General features: G+C 49.4%; 2 protein-coding genes across 3 annotated transcripts in view; one reads left to right on the top strand and one right to left on the bottom strand.

Moving 5' to 3' along the window:
• Window positions 1–3,462, top strand: part of RAD54L (RAD54 like) — a 19,348-nt gene extending 15,886 nt beyond the window's left edge. Inside the window, exons 17-18 of the mRNA XM_065841912.2 lie at window positions 1,303–1,466; window positions 2,561–3,462. Of these exons, the coding sequence (XP_065697984.2) occupies window positions 1,303–1,466; window positions 2,561–2,762 (366 nt within the window). The 3' untranslated portion in view covers window positions 2,763–3,462. The remainder of the gene's footprint in view (window positions 1–1,302; window positions 1,467–2,560) is intronic.
• Window positions 3,460–13,121, bottom strand: LRRC41 (leucine rich repeat containing 41). Of its 2 annotated transcripts, XM_065841911.2 has the most exons (10): window positions 12,772–13,121; window positions 12,605–12,691; window positions 11,989–12,059; window positions 9,547–10,690; window positions 8,881–9,126; window positions 7,555–7,719; window positions 7,119–7,217; window positions 6,516–6,638; window positions 5,545–5,620; window positions 3,460–4,392 (listed from the first exon to the last, which is right to left on the bottom strand). In XM_065841911.2, exons 1-10 carry the CDS (start codon window positions 12,947–12,949, stop codon window positions 4,158–4,160), a joined length of 2,424 nt encoding a protein of 807 aa, XP_065697983.2. In that variant the 5' UTR covers window positions 12,950–13,121; the 3' UTR covers window positions 3,460–4,157. The 2 variants fall into 2 exon arrangements, with proteins under 2 accessions (XP_065697983.2, XP_071665997.1); XM_071809896.1 differs by lacking the exon at window positions 12,605–12,691.

Below are 13,121 nucleotides of genomic sequence, written 5' to 3'. Positions count from 1 at the left end.
GCAGCTGCTGTGGCTGGGACCAGAAGGGGAAGAACCCTTTTGTGTCGGTGACCAGAATTGATTGGAACTTAATTGCTTCCTACCCTCAGATGTGTTGCTGTAGAAAGCCATGAAGTTTCAAGCCAGAGGGTCATTACTGCAGGCCTTGGTTTCTAATGGTGACTGGCTTCTGAGAATAAACAGCTGCAGCTTTCTAGATAAGATGCTGCTTTGAAGTCATTTAGGCATCTGACTTCTTTAATTTCATGGGGTGTCTGATGCCGAAGTTGCTGTTTTTCAGTCTGGCTGCAGTCTGGTTTGGTTGGGTGTACGTGTACTTAATAAACAGCAAGTACATTCCCAGAATTACAGCAGCTTTTGGAACAGGGCTACCGGTTAGCAGGTGGAGTAGCTGCTCTGTAAAGGAGAAGCACAGAGCAGACTGGTCTTCTCAGGCTGCTGTAACACGTTATCCAGCAGTGCCAGTAGTGGTTGCCACTCAGAAGTGTCCCCTCTGCCCTTGTTGGGGTTTTTTTTTTTTTTTGTAAGCTTGTCTTCCTTGAGCAATTATTATTTTACTTAGACAAAACAGATGTTATTTGCCCATCTCTTCCTTACGGTGTTCCACTTTTTCTTTGACCTGCCTGCACCTGGAAGCATGGAGGTCCTTTGCTTTTAGAACTAGCAAACCGGTCTGCAAACCATGACTGATCACCCCCCTCCTTTCTATTACATTTGTTTACAAAACAGACATTTTGCTCTTCAGATTTTTGCCTTACAAACATAGCATACTGGGCTTTCTGCACATTAGTTCTAGAAGTAGTCATCTCCCTCCTGACAGTGGATGTGATTGATCTGTGTGTGGGTGAACCAGCAGATACTGTTGATGGTTCTTTTGCTGTTTGGTGTGTTATGTGGGTTGTGGAGGTTTTTTTGTTTTGTTGTTGGGGTTTGTTTGTCTTTTTGCTGGGGAGTGGCTGTAGCTGCTCAGCTCATTCTCCTTCCTTCCCATCAGCCCAGCCTGGTGCAGTATATGAGCTCCAGCCACAGGTGGCAGCTCCACCTCCTTCTTCTCCATATCTCCATTGGATCCACTGCTGCAGCCACAGTGAAAGACAAGAGAAGCAATGCTGGGTTAGATCAGCAACCAAACAGGATGTGGTTGGAGCCCAGTAAAATGTGCCTGTCGTGTGTACTGGTTTGGCAAAGCGCTGCACGGTCCTGACACCTTACTGCCATTGGATCTGTGACACTTTCCCAACACAGTGCTCCTTTAACACCCATGTCCCAGCTGTGCTTCACCTCTGACTCTCTCTCCTATAGACAGGGACAATAGAGGAGAAGATATTCCAACGCCAGACCCACAAGAAGGCCCTCAGCAGCTGCGTGGTGGATGAAGAGCAGGATGTAGAAAGGCATTTCTCACTTGGGGAGCTGAAGGAGCTCTTCACATTGAATGAGACCACCACCAGTGACACCCATGACAAGTGAGTATACTGAGTGGAATCAGGAAAGAAAAACACACCCTCTGCAGTTTGGTCTATTGGTTCAGGGGTTCCTCAGGTAGCAGGAGGTGGCTCAGAGGGGAAGGCTCTCAGCTGTCTCTGCTTTTGAAGCTGTGAGCCATCTGGAGATGAGCACTTCTTGCTGTCCTCCCTTTTTGTTGTCTTAGAAAAGCTATACTCACTGCACAAGGGAGCAAACTGTCTTTGGAAATGAAGAGATCCATTATCAGAGCTGTTCAAATTGTTGGAGCACAGCTTGGTCCTTCCTTGCCACTGGTGGTTTGTGATCTCCAAATGCTGAGCTGCTTCCACTGCCAGGGCTACTCCATCTGCTAAGAATTCATGAGGCCAACCCAAGTGTTCTTCTGGGGACTAAAAGAAACTGGTTCTACATTGTCTTCCCTCTTCCTCCAGCCCTGAGACCTGTGGTATTGTAGCCATCAGAAAGACAGGGAGTGCAGGAAAATGCCTCACACTGAAAGTTAAGACTCTTAGTTCAGGCAAGAAGTGAAGAGGATTAGTTTTAAGCTGACTCAAAGCTTAGCTCTGTGTAGGTATCTTGTCTGCATGGTAACAAGCCTTGCTGGCCAGACTGCTTTTTGTCTCCTGGCATGGCAGCTGAGGAGGACATCTCCAAAACAGCCTGAGCACAACCTGGTTGCTGTGGTAGGAGCAGGATGGAGTGGTTTGGAGCGTGGTGGGCCCTCTTGAACTTGGGAAACCTGAGAATGTGTTAGTGGTGGGGGTGTTCACTCAAGATCTGCTTGAGGCAACATTGCTCACCTGTCAGGGAAACTCCTCCTGAACTTCCTCTGGGTCCTGCTGGACCATTCCCACATGGCTGCACATGGAGAGGCAATGCCATTAGAAACTTGTGGGAGTCGTTCCTTACCTGTCGCACATGCCAGAAGGTGGTTGCGTTTAAATGAAATGTGGTAGCAATTAATCCTGTCTGAAAATCCACTTGTCAGCATTGCAGTGGAGTTAATCCACATTACCGGTCTGCACTTTTAAACCACCTGTATGCTAGAGCAGTGGAGGAGCCTCACACTCATCTTGTGCTGACTCTGTTCCAGGATCAAGTGTCGTCGCTGTGTGAACGGCCACCAGGTGCGGCCGCCTCCCGAAGGCTCCGACTGCACCTCCGACCTCTCCCAGTGGAACCACTGTGCTGACAAGCGGGGGCTGCAGGACTCGGTGCTGAAGGCTGCCTGGGACGCTGCTGTCACCTTTGCTTTTCACCATCACTCCCACGAGGAGCAGCGAGGGATTCCCTAACAGGTTACTGTCCCCTGTGGGGGCAAGGGCAGGCTGCTGTGGCAGCCCGCCCCACTTCTATCCCTTTCAAGGAAAGGGGCGGTAGATATCAACACGCTGGGTGGTTGTGTGGCTGTGGAATAGCAGAACCCTTGGTTTCTGGGAGGCTGGAAGGCCCTTGGTGCTGTTCAGTCTGCTGCAACAGAAAGGAGTCTGTGTCTTTTTCTCTGCTGTTGTATTTATTGTGTGCCTGAAAAGCAGCCTTTTTGCAACTGAGAATAACTGGAACCTGTGCGCTTGATCAGATTCAGCACTAGTTCTTGTGCTGTTGGTGTCTGTGCCTTCTGCTCAGCTAAGTTTTGTCTTCAGGTTTAAGTTAAGCCTGCAGTTTTATAGCCCTTGATGTGCATAGTCATGTTGTTTTCCTTGACAGCTGTGGCTTGCAGCTGCTGAGCAGAAACTTGCAGGATCCATTTCTGTTGTGAAATGTGAACCTTGCTGATTACTCAGGAACAAGAGGATTTGTACAAGGGAAAAAAATTTCAGTGTGTTTCTTGAACATCTGGCTTGAAAAATCACACATGTGGTAAGAAATCAGGCTCTATTAAGGTAACTCCATTTCTAAACTTGCTTGCTTTGCTGTGGGCAGGATCCCCTGGTCCAGTAGAGTGTTTTAATTAGGTCATATCACAAGACTAATAAAACTCACACTGGTACATTATCGGTCTTAATTATATTTTTATTATAAAAAGTCTTACTAAAAGAATAAACTATTCAAAACCTCTGTAAAATCACTGCAGGTACGGGAGTGGGGCAACATGATTGCAAATAAACAGCAGGCTACTTGGGACATAATTTATAAAGTCAAATTTTTCCAAATGCAAAAGGTCAAGGCTGGGGATTTTTTTAGCTTGTTTTCTACTCCCTTTAAGAGGCAGGAGGAGTTCTGATTTCACAGATCACAGAATGGTTGAAGTCTGGAAGGGACCTCAAGGTCATATTGTCCAGTGCCCCTGCGCAAAAGCAAGGTAACCTAGAGCTGGTTTTTGAGTCTCTCCAGTTACGGAGATAAACTTCATGTTGTTTCAGCCAATATCAATAATTATAATGCCCTCCAGTGAAATAAATAACTGCTTGCCCAGTGATCTGCAGGAAGTTATAGAAGCTCGTTTGATATCTGTCCCACTTAAAATATTCAGAGTAAGAAGATGGTAGAGTTAAACCACCTGGAAATACAGCTGTTGACCCACATGGTCCTGCATGTCACTTCACTGTGGGACCTCTTCACATGAATAGCAAAGTGACAAGAACAGCTGTACCCTGCTTGAACTGGGTTCTATATGAACTAAATCTTCCTGGCCAGGGACTGAAGTGCTGAGGTTTAAGCCGATGGGTTTTCTCCCACTCCCGCATCCTTCACATGACACTGATGTAGTCAGCAAAGGCCTGGGACGAGTCCCACGAATCGCTCACCACAGTGCACACGGCTTTGAGACGCCGAAGCGCTTCTTGAGCTGTTTCAGCATCCTGGTCCAGCCAATTTTGGAAGAGACAGAGGTGCGTGAATTGAATCTGTCCCCCTCTCTGCTGGATATGACCTTCCAGCTTCTTTGTGAACTCTAGGAGCCCATCAGGTTTGATGCAATTTGAGCTTTCCAAGGAAAGGAGGAAAAACAAAAACAACTCATTAAGTTTAGGTTATAATTTGAGGAGTTTAAATTACTGTTCCTTGAGCAAGTTTCAATGCAAAGTACAACTTTCTTCAGCAGTACAAAGTAGGAATAGTCTTAACTTCAATAAAAAACCAAACTGAAGCACAGTAATATGAAGGGCTGGAAGCTTCTTAAAGCTAAGGTGGTAACTACTGACATGTTAAACTCATTATCCTGGCCTCCTTAAGTAGACTGAGCTGTGGCCTTAGAGTGGCAGGAGCACTTTGGTCTCACAGCAGCTTTCAGCTGCCTTGACCAAGGGGCCTGGCCCAACCTACAGGTCCCAGCACAAGCCTGAGCAATAAGTGATCATTTATCTCTTCCTTCTAAGAAGATCTGGAGAGCACATGTCAGGTCCCCATGTTTCTAGGAGATTAAGAGGTCATTTCCCCTGCATAAATATGTAAATAAATACAAAGTTGCATGCTGTACCTAATCTTGTGAGAGTTACATAACAATCAGGATTCCAAGTTGCTGGAGGAGTGAGTGGCCATGGTTAAATAAATTGTCAAGCCTGTGTCCTCTCAGCAACCTGAGCCATTAAGATGTAAGGTGACATGGGGATCAAGCAAAACAGGCACTAGTGTTGCAGAAATGCCACCCTCCACGTGCTTTGTGAGGGTCACTGCCTATCTTTGTGGCCATTCAGGTTCATGAGGAGAACAACAGTTCAGGCTGGAGACCAAAGGTGATTAAAGGACTCGACAGGGGAATTGTCGTGTTCTCTCCCTAGGCAGGGGCAGTGGGAACAGCTACTCATGCTGATATCAAAGAAAAACAGGACCTAGGTATCTTAGTTCTAACCTACAGCCTAGAAAGGGCTTGCAGCAGCCTCCCAAGGGAGCACTAAACCTAAGCTGCTTTTAAGATAGAGCTTGACTCATTGACAAAAGGGACCATGAGGTGCCTGAGAGATGCTGGAGGTCCCTGAGCTTGTATGTGCCCATTGTAGCATTCGCTAAGCTTTCCCTGGGCACACATTCCCTTCAGGAAGGAACAAAGCCATGCTCAGGCTTCTTCTGCTGCCATCCCAGATCAGCTCTGGCCCTCCCAAAATGGAGAAATCCCATGTGTTTAGAGCAGCAGCGTACCTGACATCCAGCCGGCAAAGGGAAGAGGAGGAATCTTCAGAGAAAATGCCTGCGAGGGCAACCAGCCTGTCATTCCCTACGAGGGGAGAAATGGAGGTGTTAGAAGCAAACTGGGAACTGTCTCAAATATTTAAATGGCCACAAGGCTGGGATAACAGCACGGAAAGCAGGCTGCGAGCATGCATGCAGCACAAAGGGCTCATCTCTGCACCCACAGCTCATCCCCCTCAGTGGCCTAAAGTGAGTTCACCCCCCTGAGCAGAGTATTCAGGGCACTGGAAACATTTGCTGATAGGGCAGCTCATTTAACTGGAAAAATTCCGGTTTTGTTTGAGAAGTCAATATGCAGCTTTGTTTTAAAATGGCTAAAAACACAAGGTTAAACACAAACCTTAGAAATCAAATGTATTTCAGGTGATTCCAAGCCTTCCCTTTTAAATTCATTAAAATAACAATATTCTGGATTTACCTGAAATTTATTTCTCAGGCATTTCTAATTGGCATGTGATCCAAAAAGCCTGTCATTTCCATAAATTCAGTTCTTCCCTTTACTTGTTCCCATCCCTCCAGTGGCTGCCAACAGCTTTTAACGCACAAAATCCCCAAACAGGCAAAATCTGTGCTTCTGGATGAGAGGCAGCGCATCTGCTGCTGGATGTGTTACTGTTAAAGAGTCTGAAGCGGATCCGTGTTCAAATCCGGAGTCACGCTGACAGTCATTTGCTGCAGAGAAAAACAACTGTAATGCCCCCACAGCAACCGAGCTCTTGGTACATTGCTGAATGCAACGGAAATTGTGCCTTTGAAAAATGAGCTCGGTGCTCCTTATTTTGTGAGCTGAATGTGCTCTGTCCATGCATGTGTTAAATTCAGCACCAACCAGCACCACTGGTCCTAACTCCAACCCTGAAGATATCTCCAAGAGAGCTGGTGTAAGGTCAAAGCCCCCTAGCAACACCCACAATACACACCAAGGCGATTCCCAGGCAGTCTGAGGCTCTTCAAAGATGAATTTCTTTTCACTGCATTGATTATTTCTGACAAAAACTCAGCGGTAGAGCTTTCAAAGAGCCGGCAGAAGGAAAATGTGATTTCTACAGAAGAAATGGATTGACAGTATGTTAGTACTCCCTGTGCACTTCGTTATTCCATAATTACATCCTGCAGACAGCTCCAGCCCCAATCCATGTGCAAGAACAAAGCTTCCCCAGCAGTGAATCGCGTACAACAGCACCGCTGCTCTGTCACAGGGAGAGGGCAGAGATGCCACCCAGGGAAGTGGCTTTGTCAGCTGGCCCACTGAAAGGCTGATGTGCTCTGCAGGTTAAAAACCTTTGTTTTATAGCCAAGAATACAGACTTCTCGCAGCACATGCCAGCTTTGCACCTGCTCCTCTCTGCCCTCCTGGCACAAAGAACCAGACACGTTCCCACTCTGCCAGTGGCTATGGATCTGCCCCCATGACATCTGACTAAACCTTGTACATCCAAAGATCATCTCTTAAACATCAGCTGGCCAAAAGCAGCCACCTGCAGCCCCCTTTCCAGCCACCAGCACCCAGGAGTTTGCTGTACCTTGCAGGACAGGATCCTGAAGCAAAAGCAGAACTTCTTTCTGGTGTTGAGCCAGGTTCACATCATAAAAGCCCATTTTCTTCAAATGTGGATTACACTCTAAAAGCAAAACAAGTTCTCAGATAACGTACCATATGTCCTTCAGGTAAAAAGACCCTGATCCAGCTACCACCCAGAAACCGAGTTGGACCGTGGATAATTTGTGCTGGATTGTGGGTAACTAAAAAGGAACCATCCTGCAGTGCAGGATCATTCACATGCTCAGAACAGAAAGTGGGTCGGCTGACACCCATCTCCTTTTCTCAGGAGACTTCGAGGGTGTCCACACTGAAAAAACAGACCTACCCAAGCTGGCATCATGCTCAAAGATGGAAGATGACAGCAAAGAAGTTGCTCTGTGTGTCACAGCAATGCTACCTACAGGTCAGCAGAGTACCTCTGAGGGCCTCCAAAAGGAGCCCAAGCTCCTGAGAACCAGGCAACGTGGCGCTCTCGAGGGACAACTGCTGGAGGGACTTGGACGCCTTGAGCACTGGCAGCAGGAACGCGGTGTGCAGAGGTTCCCTGGGGAATCGGATCTCCAGCTGCTCCAGGCAGCTCTCTACGGGAAAAGAAAGAAACAACAATGAAAGAGTTTGGTCTGGAGTGCCCATCTTCAATGTAGCAAGGCCCTAGGGCAGCAAGAAGTCTGTGTCCCTGACGTGACTCACTTAGGTTGGTAGGAAGTGCCTGTGTGACGTGCCCACCTCCCAGAGCTCTGTGACAACTCAGACCTGTGGTTGTGTAAATCACTTCAGGCTCATTTCAGGACTCCTGGCAGACCACAGGGCCACCAATTTCTCCTGTGGTGAAACAGTGCTTGAGAAAAGGTCACTGGTTGGTATCTTCCCAGAGTGCAGCTCTTCACTCAGGCTTTGTTTACTGCTTTTCTGGTCATTCAAGGGCTAATAAGTGCAACGGGAGACCTGTGAGCAGAAAACATGCTGCTGTAGCTCCCAGACTCTAATCCAGTGGCTCAGGCAGTGCTTTGCATCACCTGTGGTATTGTGATGATCAGGAGATGCTTTCCCTCTGCTTAAGGGTCCAAGAATTAGAGCCTCACAGGCAATAGAATCATAGAATCATTTTCGTTGGAAGAGACTCTCAGGATCGAGTCCAACCATAACCTCACTCTGGCACTAAACCACGTCCCTAAGCACCACATCTACACGTCTTTTAAACGCCTCCAGGGATGGTGACTCAACCAGCACCCTGGGCAGCCTGTTCCAATGCCTGACAACCCTTTCCGTGAAGAAATTTTTCCTAATATCTGATCTGAACCTCCCCTGGTGCAACTTGAGGCCATTTCCTCTTGTCCTGGTGTTTGGGAAAAGAGACCAACACCCCCCATACCACAATCTCCTTTCAGGTAGTTACACAGAGCAATAGGATGGAAACTCTCAACCAGCTTACAGATCTGGTAGGATACGGTCCCCGTGGGCTGCAGGACAGTTGCTGCTGGCAGGTTATAACTGCTCCTGCACAAAGCTGACGTTGCAGCAGGTTGGCATCCAACAATAAAAAGCTTTGCCCATGACTCAGGCTCCACAGAGCACATCATAGACTGGAAATGACAAACTGCAACACCATCTAAATCAGAGAGGTGAGGCTGTAATTGCTAAATCACACACCACTGTAAGAGCGTAGAGTTCAAATCTGCGTGCCAAGCTTTTATGGCTCTGCCTGCTGTGTTCCAGGTCATCACTCAGAATCTGTTCCCTACCTGGGATCTCTGCCTCACTGCAGCTTGGAATCCCCTCTGGCATCTGCCCCTCCAGCTGGGTTTTGAGGTCGAAGCTGACTGAGAGTGTGTGGAGCCGGGGAAAGGCGCTCAGGATGCAGTGAACAAGTTCCACGCAGGGCAGGTGGGAGGACACGTCGCTGAGGCGCAGCACGCGGAGCTGGCAGTCCGAGTGGCGGGAGAGGGCCCTGAGCCCGGAGAGGATGCAGGAGATGTTTGCATCCAGGCCTGGAACAGCATTTGTACAGAAACATATTAGCTGTGCCCCTACGGACACCCACCGCAGGCAGCTGGAGCTGCACCAACAGCCCAGCAACCTAAGTCAAAGCCTAAACTCACAGACTGATTTATCCACACGTTCTTAAGTTAGGCTGTGTATTTGGGAGATGAAGATCTGGCTCTTCCTTTCACCCTCTCTGGGTGGCATTTAAGCACAAGGCCAGGGCTGTTCTGGGGCAGGAGGGCCTCATTCTCTCCCTCAAACAAGTCCCACATTGATATTACATCTCTAATGATGCCATTCTCAGGATCGGGTACCAAAACTCCTACAGTGGCCATTCCAGTAAAAATAAAATCAGAGTAAACCTGAGCAATAAGTCAGATCATGAGACCAAGGCTGGAGGGAAGCAACCTGTTCACATCACTAACCGTTGTAACACAGAACCAGGTTTTCCAGAGACACCCAGGAGCTCAGGAGGTTACTCAGAGTCCGCCACATCTCCCCTGTCAAAGGAATGGAGAACAATTCCAGCGTGGACACGCTTCGGAAGTACTTAGTAGCTTTCAGAGAAAAGATCCCAGCAGATCCTCCTCTTTTCTTACAGCCAGCATGGCCGGTGCACAGAGATCCTGTGGACAAACTAGTCCAGCTCTCAGCGTTTTCTCCCCCTGTGGTGCTGTTTTTGTCAAATAACCCTGAATTATCCTCTCTAGCAACAGTAAAAACAAAATCATACAGGTCTTCTGGGTCAGCGTGTGGTCCCCTGCTTTGCCTGAGGCAGCGACGTTTCTTCCCTACCGCAGGTTTCAGCCGTCTACGTTTCTTTCGAAGAACACGCTGACAGGACAGCTGCTCCGAAATGCAATGAGAAGACCCTCCCTGAACGCTGGGGGGGTCACAGGGCACCTTGCTGCTTGACTCCTCGCTCACTGGGTTCTGCAGAGGACTTGTTGGTCCGGAGAGGACAGAATTGAGGCCAGCGTCAGCCCAGCATCCACTTGCCTCCGCCTCAGCCGGGGCCGCCTGGTTCTTCCCATCACTCCCCTCCCTCTCACTGCAACAGCCCCACTCTGCTCGCTTGTCTGGTGACTCCTGGCTTTGGGCTTTCTCCTCCTCTCTGCAAAGGCCACACGGGCTGCTGCGATAGGTGATGGCATTTCCCAAGCGGCAAAACCCAGCACTCATGCTCAAAATGAGGACGAGAAGAACCGTGTCAGGAACAGGCCAGGAATACATGGACACCTGGGTGACAGAGCCGTGGTGAATCAGCCGATGGAGAAGTAAAACCAGCGAACGCCTGACCGACTGGTCGGAGGAGAGGAGGTGCTGGAACTTGAGGATCCGCAGGGAGCCAGCCAGGTTTTCCAGCACTTTCTGGTTGTGCTCAGCAGCGAGCTCCAGCGCACCCTGCAGCGTGTTGCAGAGGGTCAGCTGGGAAACGTGCGGGGAGCTGTGGAGCAGTGGTGAAAAGTGAGGGTCGCTGAGACGCCGGTCAGAGGAAACATCCAAGACACCGTGAAGAACATTCGAGAAGAAGGTTTCAAGGAACTTCTTCCTCCAACAGGTTATATTCTGCAATTAAAGTACCTTAGAGTTAATCATGGTTAAACCTACTCAAACAGGACCTTGTTAACAATAAGTCAGCCACAACTTTTCTCATTCTTTTTAAGTTAAATTATTGCTACCTGCTAAACTAGTACACATGGTGTCCAGAAAATCCTACTGCTAGCACAAGTGAGACTACCTGCCTCGTTCTTAACATCCTTCCCCGTGGTATCTGTTGAAAAACTGAGTTACTCTCGTCTCTTCATCCTGCTTTTGGCCTCATTAAAACATACTCAGTGGTCTGAAGCTCAGCTGTTTTTTGCCTGTTAAAAACATCAGGAGTTTTCTTCCCAAGTGTCTATTTATAGGCTGTAATTAAGTTGGCTGTTAACTATTCCTTTGGGATGCTCAATCAATTGAGCTGTTTTGGTTTTCCTATGTAAGACCAGTCTTCCAAACTCACTGTCTTCTGTATTTTTCTAGCACTTTCTAAGACACTTTTTGTTTTGCCAGCATAGGTGTAAGCAAGATACCTAACACTGTTTTTATCCTCCTAAGAGCCACATCTCTAAAGTCAGGATTTATTCTTTTGGCAAACTTGCTGTTGTGAGATGAAGGATGTGGCTGTACATTCCAGTTCCCTTTACAAACCCCATTTCCCAAAATGTTTGTCATTCCAGGGTCATGCCTTGGTGCTGAGCTCTATGAATATTTATAACCAAGCACCAGCAATCACTCAAATACTAGTTTTTGTATTTTAATCCTGCTTTTGGAGAGGGATTTTTTCCAAGTCACACACAGTGGTTTTTGCTTAATTGTAGTTCTGCACCCAACTCCGAAAGGAAAAAAAATCAGCCGTAAAACTGCCTCTTAGTTTTCCATATTTAGTTATTTATCTCTTAATATTTTTCTTTCATGCCATACTAATCAAGATTCTTTTTTGAAGTTGATACAAGTTCAAAGTTTCAAAGCAAAAGAAGCAGTACTGTTTTCTAGTAAGCAGATGGGTACCTTTTATTAGTGTAGAATAAGGTATGACATTAAGTTGACCAACATATGCAGAAACTAGGAAATTACTTTAGCATGGAAGCATAGAGAATGACAGGGAAGTACAGAGAATGCTTTGCAGACTCTAAGTTTTAATTACAGCTTTAACTGAGGCAAGTGCGTTGCGACATTTTGTTACCTTAGACAAAAGCGCTGCTCATGACAAATAGGTGCGACTTAAACGTATTCTTTCCGTGAAGCACCATCGGGCTTCAAAACCAAGCTTGGCGGAAGAGACCTGCGTCGTGCCCCTTCTCCTGCCACCAGTGTCCGCTCACCTTTGCGTTGGGCGGCCTGGTCTTCATCACATCGTCCCACAGCTGGCGCCACACGGGCTGTGTGGAGAGGCCTGGGGAGGGAAAATCATCAACCTGGTACGTTCACCTCGACTCCCCGTCTGCTGCCCGGCCCCGGAGCGCTCCCCATGGAGCTACTTGGGGTGCTGGGCAGGCAAGGGGCAGCTCTGGGGGACACAGACCCAGAGGCAAACGGACGGTGCTTTGTGGCAAGGGGTTGATCCCCACCTCTCAAGCGATGTGACTTTAAAAACCAGCACGTTTTGTTGGTTCTCAAAAGGAGGAGAGTTACGGCCAGGCCTGCACTGCTGCGTGAACCTTCCTGGGTTTGGGAGAGTGCTGGAGGATTTGGGGGTAGGGGAGTACCACCCCGCTTTGGGGGTCTCACCCCTTCGGCCCGGGGCCCTCAGTTCCATCCGGGAGAGGCTCGTTCCCCGTGCTCGGGCTCCTCTCTCCATCTGGGTCCCTCCGGTGTCACCTCCCCAGGCTGGCGCATCCCCCCGATGTGTGCGGGGGTTTGTCCACCCGCATTTTGGGGGCTCATCCCTCCCGCCCGGGGTCACCCCCAAAGCTTTGTCGCCGTTCCCGCCGCTGTCACCTGCTCTGCGGGCGGCGGCCTCGGCCCGCTCCAGGTGGAAGACGCTGAGGAGCGGCAGGAGCCCCCGCAGGAGGTGCCCGGGCAGCGCTGCGGAGAGCCAGAGGGAGACATGGCGGCGGGTGCGGGCACAGCCCCGGCCCCTCCGCCCCGCGCCGCCCGCGCCTTACCCCAGACGTCCCGCTCCAGGGCGCCCATGCTGCGGCTCACGGCGGCCGCGCTCAGCTCCAACAGGCTGCGCGGCTCCTCCACCGCCATCGCCCGCCGGCGCCGCCGCCACCTTGGGAAGGGACACGCCCCGCCCGCGCGCCCCCGCCATCGTGGGAGGAGGAACGAGCGGGCGGCCATGTTGGGGAGGTCGCGTCGAGAGGCGTCCCCTTCCTAGGCGGCGCACGAAGAGCTGGTAGCGGCAGCCACACCGCGCCGGCTCCAAGGATGCGATTCCCGGTAAGAAGAGAAAATAAAAAGCCGGGAACGGGGCGGTAGCCGGCTTGAGACGGTCACAGCCGCAGCCGCTGCT

Source organism: Patagioenas fasciata, chromosome 6 (assembly GCF_037038585.1).
Source record: "Patagioenas fasciata isolate bPatFas1 chromosome 6, bPatFas1.hap1, whole genome shotgun sequence".
Lineage (NCBI taxonomy): Eukaryota > Metazoa > Chordata > Aves > Columbiformes > Columbidae > Patagioenas > Patagioenas fasciata.
Note: the sequence above shows the minus strand (reverse complement) of the source record. Positions and strands in the feature narration are given on the sequence as shown.

Bases quoted from the DNA above. Each gene is read 5' to 3' on its own strand.
- LRRC41 (XM_065841911.2), bottom strand. From the start codon at position 12,949: ATGGCCGCCCGCTCGTTCCTCCTCCCACGATGGCGGGGGCGCGCGGGC. The intron at 12,692-12,771 runs GTAAGGCGCGGG...GGCTCTCCGCAG, and splicing joins CCTGGAGCGGGACGTCTGGG to CGCTGCCCGGGCACCTCCTG. The intron at 10,691-11,988 runs GTGAGCGGACAC...CTTTAATTGCAG, and splicing joins CCAGGCCGCCCAACGCAAAG to AATATAACCTGTTGGAGGAA.